This window comes from Salvia miltiorrhiza, chromosome 3 (genome assembly GCF_028751815.1).
Source record: "Salvia miltiorrhiza cultivar Shanhuang (shh) chromosome 3, IMPLAD_Smil_shh, whole genome shotgun sequence".
Lineage (NCBI taxonomy): Eukaryota > Viridiplantae > Streptophyta > Magnoliopsida > Lamiales > Lamiaceae > Salvia > Salvia miltiorrhiza.
Window position 1 is genome coordinate 25,106,731 of NC_080389.1, and position 18,179 is coordinate 25,124,909.

Consider the following 18,179-nt stretch of genomic DNA (forward strand, 5'->3'; position numbering starts at 1 on the left):
TATAGGCTCTGGGATGAGCAGAACCGAAAGGTTATTCGAAGTAGAGATGTGTTTTTCAATGAACAGGTGTTGTACAAGGAAAGAGTGAAAGCATCTAGCCCTGGCAATTCTGATTCCCAAGTAGTCGAGTTAGACATCTCAAACTCGAGTGGGAGCAAGGAGAGCCAGAATTTTGAAGAGGTTCCAGATGAGGAGCCAAGAACCCCACCACCAAACAATCCGCTGCCAAGACCGGTTAGAGAGCGACGTGCACCTGATAGGTACTCGCCCTCTAATTTTTATTTACTACTTACTGATGGTGGTGAGCCTGAATGCTATGCAGAGGCAGATTCTGGTAGTAATAAGCGGATGTGGAGAGTTGCTATGGATGATGAGATTGAATCTCTTATCCTAAACGGCACTTGGGAACTTGTAGAGCTCCCGAAGGGGAAGAAGGCATTGCACTGCAAGTGGATCTATCGAATCAAGATTGAAGCTGATGGTAGCAAACGCTACAAGGCAAGGCTGGTTGTCAAAGGGTTTGAGCAACGATACGGTATTGATTATACCGATATTTTTACTCCTGTTGTGAAACTGACCACTATTCGTTTAGTGTTGAGCATGGTAGTTGCAGAAAACTTGTTGTTACATCAGATGGATGTAAAGACAGCGTTCCTTCATGGTGATTTGGAGGAAAACTTGTACATGACACAGCCCGAGGGATTCGTGGTGAAAGGAAAAGAAAATCTTGTGTGCAAGTTGAAAAAGAGCTTGTATGGCCTGAAGCAAGCTCCGAAGCAGTGGTATAAGAAGTTTGACAGTTTTATGTTGGAGATTGGCTACGCGAGATGCCACGCTGATCATTGTTGCTACTACAAGAGGTTCGACAAAAGTTATCTTATCCTTTTGCTATACGTTGACGATATGTTGATCGCAGGAGCTGATGCAAAGGAAATGGATAAGTTGAAGAAGCAATTGTCTGAACGATTCTCCATGAAAGATCTTGGAGAGGCCAATCAGATTCTTGGCATGAGGATCAAAAGAGACAAGGCGGCAGGAAAGTTGTATCTTTCACAAGCCAACTACATTGAGAAGGTATTGGAAAGATTTAACATGCAGAATTCGAAGCCGGTGAACATCCCGTTGGGTTGTCACTTCAAGCTGTCGAAGAAGGAGTCGCCATGTACAAAGGAGGAACGTGCCGAGATGATAAAAGTTCCTTATGCATCGGCAATAGGCAGCATTATGTACGCCATGGTGTGTACCAGGCCAGATATTGCGCATGCAGTGGGAGTAGTAAGCCAATTCATGGGTGATCCGGGCAAGCAACATTGGGAAGCAGTCAAGTGGATTCTTCGTTACTTAAGAGGTACCACGGACAAGGCTTTATGTTTTGATGGCAAGAGTGCCAAGTTGGTTGGCTATGTTGATGCAGATTTGGCATCAAATGACCTGGAAGGTCGGAAGAGTACAACCGGGTATGTATTTACTTTTGGTGGTACTGCTATTTCTTGGTCTTCTAAGTTGCAGAAGATTGTCACGTTGTCTACTACGGAAGCTGAATATGTAGCCGTGACGGAAGCAAGCAAGGAGATGGTATGGTTGCAGAATTTCTTGGGAGAACTTGGGAAGAAGCATGAGAATAGTACACTCTTTAGTGACAGTCAAAGTGCTATTTTCTTGGCTAAGAATCCAGCGTTTCACTCAAGGACAAAGCACATTGAGTTGAAGTATCACTACATCCGTCACCTGCTGGAGATGAAGATCTTACAACTTGAGAAGATCCAGGGAAGCAAGAACTCAGCCGATATGTTTACAAAGGCAGTAACCATTGATAAATTGAAGTTGTGCTCAGCTTCAATTGGTTTGCTAGAATAACAAAGACAGAAAGGCTGCTGCGTTGATCGAGGTGTGAAGACAGATTGAAATCAGTCTTCAAGTGGGAGATTGTTAGCAAAAAACATGGAGGCTCCACCACCACCACAACTTTGAGGAAAGTTGTCTGCCACCACCACAACTTTGCCACCACCAAAAGGGAAAAGTGCAGCTCCATTTTGGAGTGTGCGGTGTAATCAACTTTGAGAAAGTTGGGGTGTGAGGTGGAATCAACAAACATGGAGGCTATAAATGGGAGCATCGCAGCAGCTTGAAAATCATCCCAAATTCACAAAAGAAGTCTTGTGAAAGAAGTGTTAGAGAGTGAGAAATATAGTGAGAGAAAACTTCAGTGTGAAAGTTAAACACGAGTGATAAAAGTGAGTCGAGAGATAGCCTCTGTGTAGGCAAGAATACAAAATACAGTGTGGTATTGTTGTACTCCTCCTTTGTGAGATTCTCTAATATATTGGGGTGGGTCCGTGGACGTAGGCAGTTTGGCCGAACCACGTTAAATATCGGTGTCATTATTTTTTCCGTCTTAGATAATTTATATCTTTGATATTGCTTTCGATTTGATAATGGGCGGAAGTATTTGTGTATATTTCCCAACATGTTCTCCACATCAACCATCTTAGAATCATGCAGAATTTCATCCAAATGTCTTACATCTATGTTACTTAACTACTCCCCACTATAATAACAAATGATTTTGAATAAGTGCTTAAAAGTAAAACTGAATAGGGTGATCTGAAAGGGGCCACTTGATTTAAGAACGCACAATTGATTTTGCAATTATCTCCAAACACTTCTGAGTGTTAAGAGAGCTTTGGAAGCTTATTATGAGCAGGTATTCTCTCAAAATGAGTGTGTGATATCTCCTGCCACAAGCTTGAGCATGGCAAAAAAACTAGGAAAACTCCAGCAAAGGCCACATGGGAAACTGATGCCGTTCATTAATTAGTTATAATTATCTTTTATTTTGTTATTTAGGGTAAAGTAATGGATCAGGCTTTTGTGTGGGCCCCAAGCTATTTACTTGGGCCTCAAGTTTCTTTAAGTCTTTAAAAAGCTATTAGTGAGTTAGGGTTAGCATTATCGTTTGAGTATTAATCTGGGACAGCATCCGCTGTAGGGCCTCACAAGAGGAGTTTGAGACAACATCTTGTTGTAGGGTCTCGCAAGAGGAGGGTTTCTATCTGCCAAAGCTTATTATGAGCAGGTATTCTCTCAAAATGAGTGTGTGATATCTCCTGCCACAAGCTTGAGCATGGCAAAAAAACTAGGAAAACTCCAGCAAAGGCCACATGGGAAACTGATGCCGTTCATTAATTAGTTATAATTATCTTTTATTTTGTTATTTAGGGTAAAGTAATGGATCAGGCTTTTGTGTGGGCCCCAAGCTATTTACTTGGGCCTCAAGTTTCTTTAAGTCTTTAAAAAGCTATTAGTGAGTTAGGGTTAGCATTATCGTTTGAGTATTAATCTGGGACAGCATCCGCTGTAGGGCCTCACAAGAGGAGTTTGAGACAACATCTTGTTGTAGGGTCTCGCAAGAGGAGGGTTTCTATCTGTTTTTCTTGTCCGTTATTCATTTCAAAATATATTTCTTTTCTCTTCATCGTTCTTCATTTATCTCAATACCTTCACTCTATCAGAAACATGCATAGGTCGTAAAGTTCAGGTTAGCAAACTTACTTGAGTAGATGAGATCATATGAACTTCATTTCCACCATCAATAGTCCATACTAAACTGCTATTTGGCTCCAAGTAGAAATGTTCCTGACCACCAACCTGAACCTCTCCTTCTATTATATTATCACACTGCGATGACAAGAAACAGAGGTCCACATCACCTTTCCTCAGGCACCTTTCAGTTTCAGGGTGAAAACTGTTAGATGCAATAGCTTCTTCAATAGATAAGACCGCTGGAAGTTCTTCATATTGAATGTGAACTTTCCGAGCTGCGTGCTTTGCATTTTCATGTGTATCAGCCACAACCACCCCAATAACCTGAAAGATAATGATTATGTAACTCTATGACTTTGATGACTGTAAATGAGCGGACAGCAAATAAAAAGTAAAAACAGTTGTTGGCCTCTTTTTCTGCAAAGATTCATTTCTAGTAACAACATTCCCTTATTCTAGACCAATGTATCTGGTATACTAAAGTAATTTCAACTTATAGATTTAGCATCTAACTCTTTATGTCAGTTGTCATAAGATGACCGGACATTCCATCACTTAGCAAGCATCTAATTACTGACTTAAACCTTCTATATGATATTGCCCCAGGACTTTCTGGATAACATGTACTGCTATTATAATGAGTTTGTTGGTTTAACCCAGCCACCCAGGTATGAAACTGCGTGAAGGCTATTACATTATAACTACATAGTTGCAATCACTAATAAATACTATTGTAGAGTTTCTTTATATTTAGGTTTCCTTGTATATCTAGTTATTTTAGGATTAAATTGCAACATAGTTCTCTACTCTCTCTCTCTCTCTCTCTCTCTCTCTATATATATATATATATATATATATATATACACACACATATATATATGAGAGTCTCTATACTTGTAAGTTGTAAATGTACATATTTTTTTCTCTCCAATACATGTCTCTCTTTTATGCTTCTCTACACATACAAATTGGATATTGAAAACATTTCCAGCATTACTAAGCAACTAAAAGAATAACCTACATAATAATACTAGAAATATTTACCGTTTACAGGGCTAAAAGTCCCTAGAGACTCTTATTTACTTAACAGTTTGGAACTTATGCATACAATTACAAAACTTCAGATAAAAGAGTTAAATTAAGCAGAAGAGCAGTATAAGAGCAATTTGAGGTTATGCGAGGAATCGCTTTTAATGTTGAAGACAGACTTTATAATTGAAAAGAGCTTATCTGCCAGAAAGTTATAGAATCTATTTATGGTGGCAGTCAATATAATTCTAGCTAATAACACTTTCTTCAAATGCAGCTACTTAAGAGGATGCCAGGGACCTCTCAAAACAATATATATATATATAAATAAATAAATAAATAAATAAATAAAGGAGGATGCCTGGGAATATGATTCTTTGGAATAAAACATGGTAGTCAAAGGCGCTTAGGCTCCAGGGACATACTAACGCAGCTCAACCACATACCCAAACTGATGAAGAGAATGTTTCCTAGCCAAAGAAGAATTGGGACATTTACCTGACCCACACATGTGACTACATCTGAAGCAAAAAGTTCTTCATCGATGACAACTGGTCCAACCATATTGCTTCCTGGCACATGTTTTGCAAAAAAAATTCCTGCAAACCCCGGAGAAGATTTTGCCACTATATCGTCAATCGCAAGTATACGTGCATGAGGCTTCTTACTCAATATCAATGCAGCATGTAAACCATTAGGAGGCATAGGAACATCATCTGTATACTCTGCCTCTCCTGTAACCTGCCATCAGAGAACACTTGGGTAGTTGGGTTGACTTCAGCTGAAAAGGGGGGAAGGGGGGTTGGACTAGAGGAAACAGAATGTCAATTTGTTTGCAGGTACCGCAAGTGGCGTTTTTTTTTAATAAGAAACAAAAAAAAAAAAAAATTATTGAATTATCCATTTGAAGTACAAAGACTGGGCACAATATACACCCCGAAACATAACAAAGTACAAAGAGTGGGCACGATACCCGAAACATAACAAAGTAAAACAGAAATTCCCTCCCCCCCCCCCCCCAAAGAGTGGGCACAATATACACCCCGAAACATAACAAATAAAACAAGTAGTGGTATAAATAAACTCGGTCTCTTTACCAACTCCTGATACAAGTGAATGCCTGAAAACTTTATGTTCTTGGACCCATAAGCTACCCCTTTTTTTGATTATATCCCAACAATCAATTAAAGTCTTTTGATATATTATAAAAAAAATCTTCTATTCATTTGCAATCATATAAACCAACATACAAAGGTAATATAGATGTCCAGAGAAATTCCCACATAGCACCCAGAAAACACCAAAAATTAGATGCAAAAGGATCCAAGATATGAATTAGGGCACACCCAAATTTACGCAAGCTGCACCAAAACCTTGACCAGAGAAGCTGTTCACAAATGACAATTAAGAAAGATATGTTCCTGAGAACAGGTATCAGAGCCTTTGATGTGATTTCAAAGGAAAGAATAAGGAAAAGCAGAAGGCAAGTTCGACTTAGAAAAGGATTTAGACGAGAAAACACACAACAACTTCCACCTTTACCTCCTCATATCCTGGGTATCCTCTCTACCAACCTGAGATTCTAAAAGACTCATCATTGAACTGAACATACATTAGATATCTCAAAATCCCTTACATTTCCAAGACTACGTAGGAACTCATTTGATGGAGAAGATCAAACAAGAGAAGCGGTGGGTCATTGGTGCAAAACCAGGAAACTGATACAAAGATAGAATGGAAAAGGAATACTCTTCTCTATGGGTTATCTCAAAGACATACACTACCTGTCCCCTCGAACTGAAACCTCAACAAGAAGAAGGAAAGATTGGTGAACTCTAGAAATTACTTTCCCTGGGCTCCTAAAATTAGTTTTCTTTATACAAAACAAAACTTATATTAATTAAAGTACATCAAGGGGACAAGATGTCCGCCATATATTCATCTTACTGAACATCTTCGAGAAGCATTACACAGTGTAATGATATAGTTCACATAAAAAAACCCTAAGCTTCTTCTGTTCTTAGAATCCACACTATTTCTCTGATTTTCATCCTTCCCCACATAGTATCTAGAAATTCTTCTATATATCCTATTTCTTTCCAAGAACAGTGCAACATTATGCGTGAAGATGATACTCCATATAAATCTCCCTCTTTAGTTAATTCAGTGATCCAATGAGTGAATATAGAATTGTGTCTGATTGAGGTGTATCCCTGCAAATACCTAATGCTCTCAACAGTTCTTTATGGGATCTATCCAACTGAAGATGTTCAGCATTATCTTGGTAATAGTTAGGGGGTATCTTGCGGTGCACTTTTTCCTGGCGAGATTTGTTCCTTATTGGGTGGTGGGGGGGGGGGGGGGGTTCTTACCAGGTTTTAATGAGACTATTACTCCCTCCCCTACTCACTTTGTGGGTTGTCTCCTTGGGGTATGCCCCTGTGATAGAGTTAAGGGTTTGTGATAAATGAATAACAATGAACAGAGAAGAAACCGATTGAATGAACCATAAAACAGAGAGAAACCCTCCGAACGTGGCCAATCCTCGAATGAGCCTACAGCAAAAGATGTCCCTAAAACAACGTAATATCCTAGATGAATAAACCCTAGCTCAAGAACCCTGTTTAAAGACCTAAAAACTTGATACACAGGCAAATAACTTGGAGGCCCACATAAAAGCCTGATGATCTGATCCATATATGTATTCTAACCCAAAATAACTAAATAAATAAAAGATAACTATAACTAAAATAATGAACGGTATCACCCTAGCAGTATCATAAACTTTTTATATATAATGCATTTTTTTACCCATAAAAAAACAGACAAAAACAAAGGGATACAGCTAAAAACAATTGGCTGCTCTCTTAGCTAATAAAGCATCCCATTAGTTATCCTCAGCCCTTTCTGCTTTTGATTTTTCTGCACCAAAGTGAATTCTTTTTTCTCCATCGCCATCTCCCAACAGTCCTTTATCCTTCTTCAAAATATTGCTAATTCCTCATCCACCAAGCTATCTTTGAATGGTTGCTAAGTCCAAATGAAACTAACTGAAAATTACACTCCCCCTCAGGTTCATTCAACAAAAAACTTGTCGTTTTTTTCTCAATGTGAGCAGGAGTTAAAACTACAATGCAAAAAAGTACTGCATTTGTCCAGAATCCACAGCTTGGGGGAGTACAAGCCATGTAATAGGCATCACCATTTTCAAAGGAGGATTTTCACACAAGAAAATACAGAAGAATATTTACATAGAGAAAATAGTGCAAGCTTAGGCTGTTAAACCCAGTGAACTCAACGACTAACAGCAGATCAAAATGTTTAATTTCATAAAATACTATTATTTGCTGGTAGTCGTTCAGACTGGAAACAATGCCTGGATCAACCCTTCAATAATCAATGTTTCTATCCAATGATGACAGTAAATGGTAGAAAAGATAAAGGATTGTCATAAACATGGGACATGGGTCCTCAAGAAAATGAAAATGTTTATATTCATCTCGATGGTAGCTAAAGGAAGCATGTTAACGGTTCTGCAGTGATTAGAAAGCCAAAAGCCATCGTATCTCTCTCTTAGATGCTGATGCAAAATCCAGTTATTGAAGTAAAGACTACATAAATGCCTATTAGTGCACATGTGCTGAATATATGTGCATAAGCATTTACCCAAACAAGCAATTGAAAAGAAGCTACGAGTGGTAAACTTCTCGTGTATACAGATAATTATATGTAACAGTCTAAAGTATGCAATAGAAACCTGCAGCGTTGAAGAAAGATGGACTTCAGGAGCTCCAACAGCAGTCCCACGCTTTACAATTTCATAATCCTGTCTTCCTATAGTAGAAGGATAGTGAAAAGATTTTATTGTGGAAAGATAAGATGCCGGTACTGTTCCATTGGACCATGGCAATCCATCCATCTGGTGAGAAACCCACAAGAAAAACTTGAAGAAAAAACTCAGGATTAAAGATTTCCGAAATTCTACCATCCCCCCTGGAGCCTCATCCTTCAGGATAATGTCCTTCTCCAGTACTTCTAAAGAACCATGAAACAACTCCTGGTTCCAATACTTCCCTAGCAGAAACTTCTTTGTTTCATTTGCAGAAATAGAATAAGGAGCAACACCCCCATAAACAATTGATGCATCAGAAACTATCCATTTCTGGTCCTTCTCTGCAAGACAGGCGCGCATTCCAGCATTCACAATAGCTATGTCATCATCTCTCCTATGAGCTTGCTTAAATGCTTTCACAAATTCATATCTAGAGTTCCAAGGGAGAAAAACAAAAAGAAGGATCTCATTACTTGCCAAATCAACTTTACGATAATCCATGAAAAAATTTTCTGCTGCACATATCCTTATGTTTCCTCTACAATCAGAAATGTGAAACTGTGCTCCAGCAGCCATCCATAGAGGGTTGAGGTCTGATATTGGACTTGCTGTACAAATATTTCCACCAACAGATGCAATATTTTTTATTTGTGTCCCAGCAAACCATTTTAACTGTTCAAGGATGGCTCTGCACGATGAAGTTTGGAAAGAAGCTCGCTGGTCAACAACTAATTTTAGTACATTGATTAGTTCTGAAAGTTTAACTGATGCACCAATCTCCAATCCTTCATCTTTTATGTTCAACTTATTAAGTTCAGGCACGTGAGCAACATGGACAAGAACAGGATAGTGGAAACTTTTAAGCCTTGTTTCAATTCCCACCTCGGTGTTACCAACAACTAATTTGGCATTAGGGTATTTTGTTTTTATATAAAGTACATGCTGAAGGCTTACTGGACGATGCCACTTAAGGCCATTAGACCCTGTCAAAAATAAAGCAGCTGATTTCCTCAGTAGAAGCTCCGGAGGGAAAATAAGCTCTTTACTAGTGTATGCAGCTCCATCAATATCACTGTAAGAGACTGGCTTCAGAATGTCACTGTTACAGATCCTTCTTGTGGTAGTTCCTTCATCATCCTTAATGTTCTGCCCACATGAACATGGCTTACCAGTAGATGGGCAAACGAACTCACTGCTCGAAAGGCCTGAAGATCGAATTGTGTACAAGGCATCATCTGTTCTCGCAAATACACGAAAAGCATCAATTATCGGTCTATAACCTGTGCACCGACATAAATTTCCGGCAAGATTTTCTTTGATGTCCTCTTCTGTAGGTGGTTTTTTGGATGACCTCAGTAGGGCATACATGGACATAACAAAACCAGGGGTACAAAAACCACATTGTGAGCCATGTGAATTTGCCAATGATTCCTGCACCAGCCACAAATATATCACAATAGATGTTCATAAAATATGTCATCAAGTAAATTCATCACAGGTATGAAAATAGATGAACTTGTCCTTGGTATAAACTGCATACAGGCTAGTACTTGTGCAAATAGCATGAATTTACATGATGTCACACAGGATTATAACTTATGCAATAACGCCCAACATAATAAGCTAGCAAAAGAAGTCAGGAGACCAATGTGAATCTACTTCAGAAGATGAACTAGAACATCTTAGGTCACAAATATACTCCCTCTGTCCTGTAAAAATAGTCCTAATTTCCCTTTTTGGGATGTCCACAAAATATAGTCCTATTTTATTTATGGACACTACCCCACAATAGATGACCCTCCATATACCTATTCTACCACATGGTTGGACCCTCTCTTCACTGACAATACAATTAACTATCATTATTAACATTACCTTTAAGGTGGGACCCTTTCTCCACTCATAATATACTTAACCACTTTTATTATTAAAACCCGTGCCACTCCCTCATCCCTCCTACGACTAATTTCACAAGACGGAGGGAGTATTAAACATGTACTTTTGGTATTCAAAGCAACAAGATGAAGATCATTTCGAGGAATTACCATTGTAAAGATGTTGAATCTTTTTAGGCTTAATATCACAAAGATGGTTGTCATTGTGTAAAGATAATTGAATCTTGTTAGCCTTAAATAATATGAATGTAGTTACACATTTATATTAGCAATGGTAAAATACAACTAAAAGGTTTACCTTAATTGAACATTTACACTCCCCATGGTAAAGTAAAACTAGAAAAGTTGACCTTACTGCCCTTGAAAAAATTATACCCCTCCGTCTCAATCCAATAGGCCACATTTCATTATTTGGACGTCTCATTTCAATAGGCCACTTCCTAAAATGAAAAATCACTACATAACAAATATCACTGCATAACTCAGAGCATCAGCATCGCTTGCACCCATAGTGGGTGCAATAGAAGTGGTCCCACTTCTATTGCACCCACTCCAGCAACGCTTGCACCTCCAACGCTTGCACCTCCTTCACTTGCACCCACTCCAGCAACGCTTGCACCCATAGTGGGTGCAATAGAAGTGATTTGAAAAGGGGCGCGTGTAAACACGCCCCTCCTTCGCTCCCACTATTGCCGAGTGCGACCCATCGCCCCCCTCCCTTCGCTCCCGGGTGCAGCAACGGCGCTGGGTGCGATAGGCCGGGTTCGATCCGGCCATCGCACCCAGCGCTGCGGATGCTCTCATTATTTAGACCAAATGTTATTGTGGCCCACACATAATTATTTATTTTTTCATTTAAAAAAGAATATCTTCATTCTCTCTACTACTTTTTTGACAAATATACCCTAAAAGAAAGTTACTTTTTCTCTCCTATTTTATTATAAATTATTTGTTTCTTAACATCCGTGCCAAGGCCCTATATGGCCTATTGAATTGGGACGGAAGGAGTAATATTGTCAGATATCTATATAGTTCAACATACAAAATATTCTTGACATTTTGCATTACATTTGAGTAGAGCATAGAAAAGAGATCCAACATAAAGGCAAGAAGTTTAATTACAGATGCATAGATTCTGTCTCAATACCACCAAGTAATGCTGCATTCTCATACTGAAGTCTTAAAACCTCCCTAAAGGCATTGTGTCCCTAAGAGAAGTATTTGAGAGTGGACCTTATCTATTTTTTGATTGCAAGGTTAATCAAAGTACCCTTTTTAAAGTGTAGACTAGCATTGTTAACAATGAACTATTACATTGTAATATTGGGAAAATCTTGATCTAAAAATCTATTGGTTAAGTGTATTAATCAAAAAAGAGAAATGGTACGTCTACTGCAAGTCTGCAACTTAACATATAGCCCCTGTGATAACATTACCAAAAAAGTCAAAAAATAGAAACTTACCTAATTTCTGAACAATGGCAGTGGCTAAGACCAAAGGAAAAGACTGGGGTAAAGAAAACGGAGAGAAGAAAAAGCTACAAAATGTTGCTCCTCTTTAATGGCTTTTTTCCCTTCTCTTTTTTATGTATGATCAACACAGAGATAAGGTAATTCAAAAAGTAAAAACACAGAGATAAGGAATCAAACCATTGACATGGGGAAGTAAGCCCAGTATTTAAAATTAAGCTCATTGTACAAAGAGAGAGAAAATAAAAGTGAAAGATAGAAAGCAGATTCACATCCAAATTTCTGAATTCGCAATTTCTGATTTTCAATAAAAGAGGAGAGCTCATTCAACATCAAAACAAAATAACTGACCACATTACAAGATTTAAGGCAATTTACAAAACATGCAATAACAGCATTCCTACCTGTATTGGATGTAACCCATAACTATTATCTCTTTTATCATGGATGAAATAAGGATTCTACCTGTATTGGATGTAACCCATATCTGCAACTACCAATACCCTCAACTGTAATTACATGCATTCCTTCAACAGAATACAATGGAGCCAAGCATGCGTTAATAGCAAGATGCCTGAAATTTTTTCAAGATGTGAAAATTAAGAGTTATTCCTGCTCCTTTTATCAATAATTACCCAAATCTAACTAAAACATTGGCATGTAGGCCAAGAGCAATATCACCAGATACAACATGTAATAGATGAAGCCTAAAAGCTACCAATGAAGGAAAGGTTATGTATAACAATAACATTATAAAATTAATATTTACTCCCTCCTATTCTTAATGATTGTCGTTCTAAGCTTTTAAATTATTTGTAATTTGAGTGTCGTTTTAGAATTTTCTTCCATATTTGCCCTTAGTTATTTTCTCTTTCATTAATTACTCATGCATATGTATTCACAATTGCGGTGGCAGATAATAGGGAAGATAGTTAGTTTCTCTTTCCACTAATTATTTGTTTATCAATAAATAAGGTTAATTTAGGTAAACTTATATTTTATTAATATACGTGCACCAGCTTAGGACGACATATAATATGAATAGGAGGGAGTATATAGTACTGTGCAAATGAAAATCGAAACAAACATAAGCTGAGAAAGACTTCATGGTTCTGTTACGACAAGATATTTGGGTCTGAGAAGTACAGCAGAGAGAAGAGGTGGAGCATATACAAGATGATAATTATAGGCCTTGACTTGTTAAGTCTCAACAATGATCAGCTCGTCCAACTTCATTTTATCTTTGGCGCATTTTCTTTGCTTGCAAATTTATTATAAGAAAAGGATGGATAAGAAAAGATAGGAAAATTTTATCACATTTTAGTGGTCCCCACATTTTATATTCCATGTTCGCTAGGGTGGAAAAAACAGTTTATCTCACCAATCAAACCGCCCCTTGCTGAGATGCCAGAACGTACTAGAGTAGCCTATTCAATATGGATATGGTATTGCCCTTACCCGACCCCTTTTCCAACTTATCACGCTCAAGTCCCCATTTGTTAACCAAACCCGTCTTGGTTTAACTGCCTGGGACAAAGAATGTCTTCTCTTCGAAGTCTCTTGTTTTCCTCACTAGTGGATCATTTTGCACTATCTGGTCACTGGGTTTAATTTAGGGCTCCGTGAGTGTATAGCGAACCTAATATTCTTATTTGCTTGGGGAAAAGCATAGAGTGTTCGTGCTCAGCTCTCACTCTCATCCCATCCGAGAAGCCAAAAAGGGATCGCAATGATCAATTACCAAGCAACGGTAATGCTACCGGTGTTGCGAGGAAAACCGGACAAGAATCTGATCTGATTAAAGAATAAGAATAGTAATATCATGATTATCATCCACAATTGGAGTGAAAAGGAGGGAAAATCCCTGCCCTATAAAAATTTTCCACCTGATGGGGAAAAAATTATCTGCTCTACAGAACATGTGAAAAGGATGGAAAAGAGTGGAAAATAATTGTTTTTCACCCTTTTCCATCAAAAAGAACACACCCATAATTGTGAAAAAGCATGTATTGGAGAAATTATATTCTGTAGTAGAGAGACTCATATATAGAGAACAGAAACTAGGTTACAATTTAATCCTAAAATAAGTACATGTACAAGGAAACTGATTTACATAAAATCTACAAAAATCTTTATCTTAGTAGCTCAGTCAATAGCAAGAAATAAGAATCTAGAACTCAATTAGTCTTACTATGGAGCATCTGTAAAATTTTTGGCCAGTAGCATCAGTATTTTGGTCACACATAATGCTTTTCTTCATTTGTAAACATGACATAAAATTTCTATTACTAATAATCTGATCAGACTATCATACAGAAACAAAAGAAATAAATACAATTTGTTTGAAGTAAAAAAGGAGACGTTTGTATGCACAAGTATAAAATGGCTGTAACCACTTGCACAGTTGCACCTCATGAACAAGTTGAACTTCTTAACTTCAGAAGTGGAATAAGACAAGTAACTAGTAGAAATGAAACATATAGAAAGACATAGGGAAGCCATCTAGCCTGAAGCCCATTAATTGTACCGAATAGACAAAGAAAAGTTCTAGCCCGAAATGGATTTGGGCTATATGGGCTAGCGGGTTTTGTCGGGCTGATCTTGTCAGTCTCCAGTATTTGGGTCAAAACTTTATCCGCATAATTAAGTCATAAACCATCAGAAACATTGGTAAGCCAACTCAATGGAATGATGATTCCTATGCTCATTCCTAATCTCATCATGGTTGGCATTATTTTAAAATTGGGAATCGTCATTTTACTACCGTTGCTTATTTTTATTGTCATTCAGTAAAAACATAATGAAAATGTAATTTTTGACAAATGACAAATAATTTTTGCAACAATTAACTTTAAGGGTACGTTCACTTTGATTGTAAATTTGTCACAAGAAAATGAGGGATAAAGAAATATTCTCCCTTTAAACCATCCTTTCTTTTCCCTCATTTTCTATAAAAAATAATTTCACCCTCTCTAATTCCTCCTTTTCACTCCAAGAAAGGTGAAATTCATTTTTATAGAAAGGGTGAAAAGGAGGAATAAGAAAGGGTGAAATTCTTGTTTATAGAAAATGAGGGAAAGAAAGGAGGGGTTTAGAGGGGGAATATTTTTTTATCCCTCATTTTCTTGTGATAAATTTACAATCAGAGTAAACGCACCCTAATGGTAAACTGATTATTTTGAAGAAAAAAATACATTAATCCACGCATTTTATAGCCCATTACTAACCATGGGAATGAAATCAATTACGGAATTATCATTTCGTTCCACATGGATACCACCCATATGAATTACACTACTTGGTTTATTCCTTTCTCATCATTATTCTATTACTAAGCTCGTTAATTTCCTACTTAATTTCGTTACAGCATATAGGCCATCACCTTAGAGTTATGAACTTCTAAAGTACGGTTTAGCATATGGATTGCCCTTATTGACATCCCTTTATGTTAGAAAATCTCATGTATCTAGGGGTGACTTAGAAAATGCACTAGATTATTACTTAATGTACTCAATTCCTAGCTAAGAAAACTCTCTCAATTCCAGATGGCACATGGCAGACAAGTCAACTACTTAGCCATTAGTTGGATAATTTTCTAGAGCTTTCAAGATCAAGTATGAGAAAAAGCTGACATACAAGAAACTCCTAGAAGCAAAGTATCAACTTTTATCAGCGTGTACAAGAATCACATCTAATATATTTTGATTGCATATGGTCCGATTGGCCTCTGTAAAAGCACAAACAGGTACAGATTAATACAAACATGCGCTCACTCACACCATAGAGAGAGAGAGAGACTCACACACATTTCTTCGAGCTTTGGTCAAGATAGGAAATCATCACCGTGCATGCCCCACAACCTCCTTCGCCACAACCAAGTTTTGTACCAGTGAGGCCCATATCTGCATTACAGATGAAAATACAACATGCGCTTAATTTATTTTTGCTTTTGTTTGTCAACTATGAAGGGTGCAAAGTTAAACAAAATTTCTTATTTTCGTACAAGTATCAAATCTAATAGTTGTAAAGGTAGCTTTTGAGATATTTTTCATTAGAATTTCAAATCCTCTCCTCTCGTCTCCTTTAGCTTCATACTGTTCTTCATTGTTAAGTTTTATTGAGTATTGTGAATAACCCATCGTACATGTTTTCTATTCTCTAAACACTGCAAAATACACAAACCAATCGGAGCATGAAAACTGCGCACGTGCTTTTCCTACTATTGAGATCATAATGGATAAGCGAAATCAGTTTGCAAAATTCACTATGGCACTTTCATCAAAATTCTCGAACAAAATAGAAAGAGTTCGAAGCTAAATCACAATAGTAACAGAAAAGTAAGTCAAAAATCTGCCACCTCTGAGATATTCGAGAAGGGTTAAGTGGGCCAAGCCATCAGGCAAAACTCGACGGACTCCATTAACGTACAGAATCGCTTCCTTTAGTTCAGATTGTTCTTCGACACTCTCCATTTGCTTCTCACTCAGCATAGACCCCATCTTCCGCGCGCGCCGATCTTTCTCTCACCTCGTATATAGATGGGATCGAATGAAGAGTCGGTGGTAGGTTAGGCGGTAGGAAATAGCAGAAAGCTTGCTGACGTGCGCGTGCATTCAAAATTGACATTTCTGCAGGTTTTATCCCAATAATCACTTCGGAAACTCATCTCATACCCATCACGAAATCTTATGCTTATATTACTACATTTCGGTGCGTGCAATAATTATAAAAAGTTAAAAGGGATTAATTGCATTCAAATTCATGAACTTGGCATTCGATTTTTCCTCAATGAAAAAGTTATTTGGACAAATTTTGTCCCGTCAAAAAGATAAATTGGCAAACCCTAAGGACATCCACGTTGGAAGAGCTAGTAGAATTTAAGAGCTCATCCTTGATATTGAAAGAGCCAGCGACCTATTCTTAAATTTTCTTTTTTATTTTATTTTTATTTTTAATACTTCCCTCCGTTTGTAAAGTGTATTGATAGTGAATAAAAAGTTATATAATTATTATTGAAAGTTGTGAAAATGTGTTATAATTAGTATTTAAAGTGTATTGATAGTGAATAAAGAGTTATATAATTATTATTGAAAGTTGTGAAAATATGTTATAATTAGTATTGGAGTAGTGAAAAGTGAAAAGTGAAAAGTAAGAATAAATAAAGTATTATTAGTGATGGGGTAATTGTCCAAAAATAGAAAGAAATAGTAAGTTATTTGGGGAGACGTCCCAAAAAAGAAAATGATGAAGTTATTTCATGGACAAAGGGAGTATTATTTTCAATTAATTTAAAAACCATATTTAATAACATAAATTTCATTTAAATTAAGATTTAAAATTACACTAGAACGTCCATTCATGTGATGCACGAACATCGAAATGAAATGACATGTTTAAATAATAAAAAAATATTACATAAAATTGAAATATAAACAAATAAAAAAAATGTTTTGATAATAAACTAAAATAAAATAATCCACATCAATTACTCATTAAAATATTGAATTTAAAACGTATATTTTCACTTTGTATAAATTATAATGATAATTATAGTTATTAAATAAATTTAAATTATTTGATAATGAAAATTGACATTACACATTATTATTATTATTATTATTATTATTATTATTATTATTATTATTATTATTATTATTATTATTATTATTATTATTATTGATGAGGAGTAAAATATGCGTAAGGCAGGTATGACAGTGAAGGAATATTAAACTGAATTAATGCTCCGTTTGCCCGATGATCGTTTCTTGGATTATTAGTAATTTATCATACAACAATTAATTTTAACATGCTCCTATGAATTTAACAACTGCACATTGGTGTTAGGAATACTTACTTGAGAAGCATATGCAGAGGTCGTTGATGATCGAATCGAAAGACTCCAGTTCTGATCTTCTGAACTGTATTCCGCTCAGCTTTCACCGTTGGATGGACAACAAACTATGAAAGTCCCAAGCCAGAAAGCTCCACACGATTACCTGCGCCCCTCACAGCTCTCAAAACCCTAATTTTATCAGTGTGTTTTCCTGAGAGCTGACAGCTGTATTTTATAATAAAATAAAGGGAAAAGGTGCAGATAAGCCCTCCTAGGTGTAGCCCTTATAGCGTATACCTCCCCATTCTCACTATGCGTACAACTAAACCCCCCAACTCAAGAAAAAGGGTGCAAATACCCCCCTCGCCCTAACCTCCGTTTTCTCACCGTTAGTCAGCATTATTTTATTTTCTGTGGGGCCCACCATCTGAAGTCATGAATTTCACATGTATGACGGATTTCCACGCGGCCGCAGCGATTCTCAGCCGACGTCGACGACGATTGGTGCAGTTTCCTCTCTCAAGCCTCCCAATTCTACGCGCTACTAAGCGATAAGGCCGATGGCATCAGATCTCGAA

At 37.2% G+C, this 18,179-nt stretch overlaps 1 protein-coding gene across 2 annotated transcripts in view; it reads right to left on the reverse strand.

Annotated features, from left to right (window-relative positions):
* Window positions 1-16,612, reverse strand: part of LOC131015788 (xanthine dehydrogenase 2-like) — a 28,259-nt gene extending 11,647 nt beyond the window's left edge. The window contains exons 1-6 of one of the 2 annotated variants that reach the window (XM_057944211.1): window positions 16,126-16,612; window positions 15,571-15,670; window positions 12,234-12,342; window positions 8,330-9,835; window positions 5,071-5,313; window positions 3,553-3,867 (exon numbers count right to left, since the gene is read on the reverse strand). In XM_057944211.1, coding sequence (XP_057800194.1) covers window positions 3,553-3,867; window positions 5,071-5,313; window positions 8,330-9,835; window positions 12,234-12,342; window positions 15,571-15,670; window positions 16,126-16,267 — 2,415 coding nt within the window. In that variant the 5' untranslated portion in view covers window positions 16,268-16,612. Of the gene's footprint in view, window positions 1-3,552; window positions 3,868-5,070; window positions 5,314-8,329; window positions 9,836-12,233; window positions 12,343-15,570; window positions 15,671-16,125 lie in introns of those variants that run through there. The other variant, XM_057944212.1, reaches the window with a different exon arrangement.
* Window positions 16,613-18,179: the final 1,567 nt, after the last annotated feature.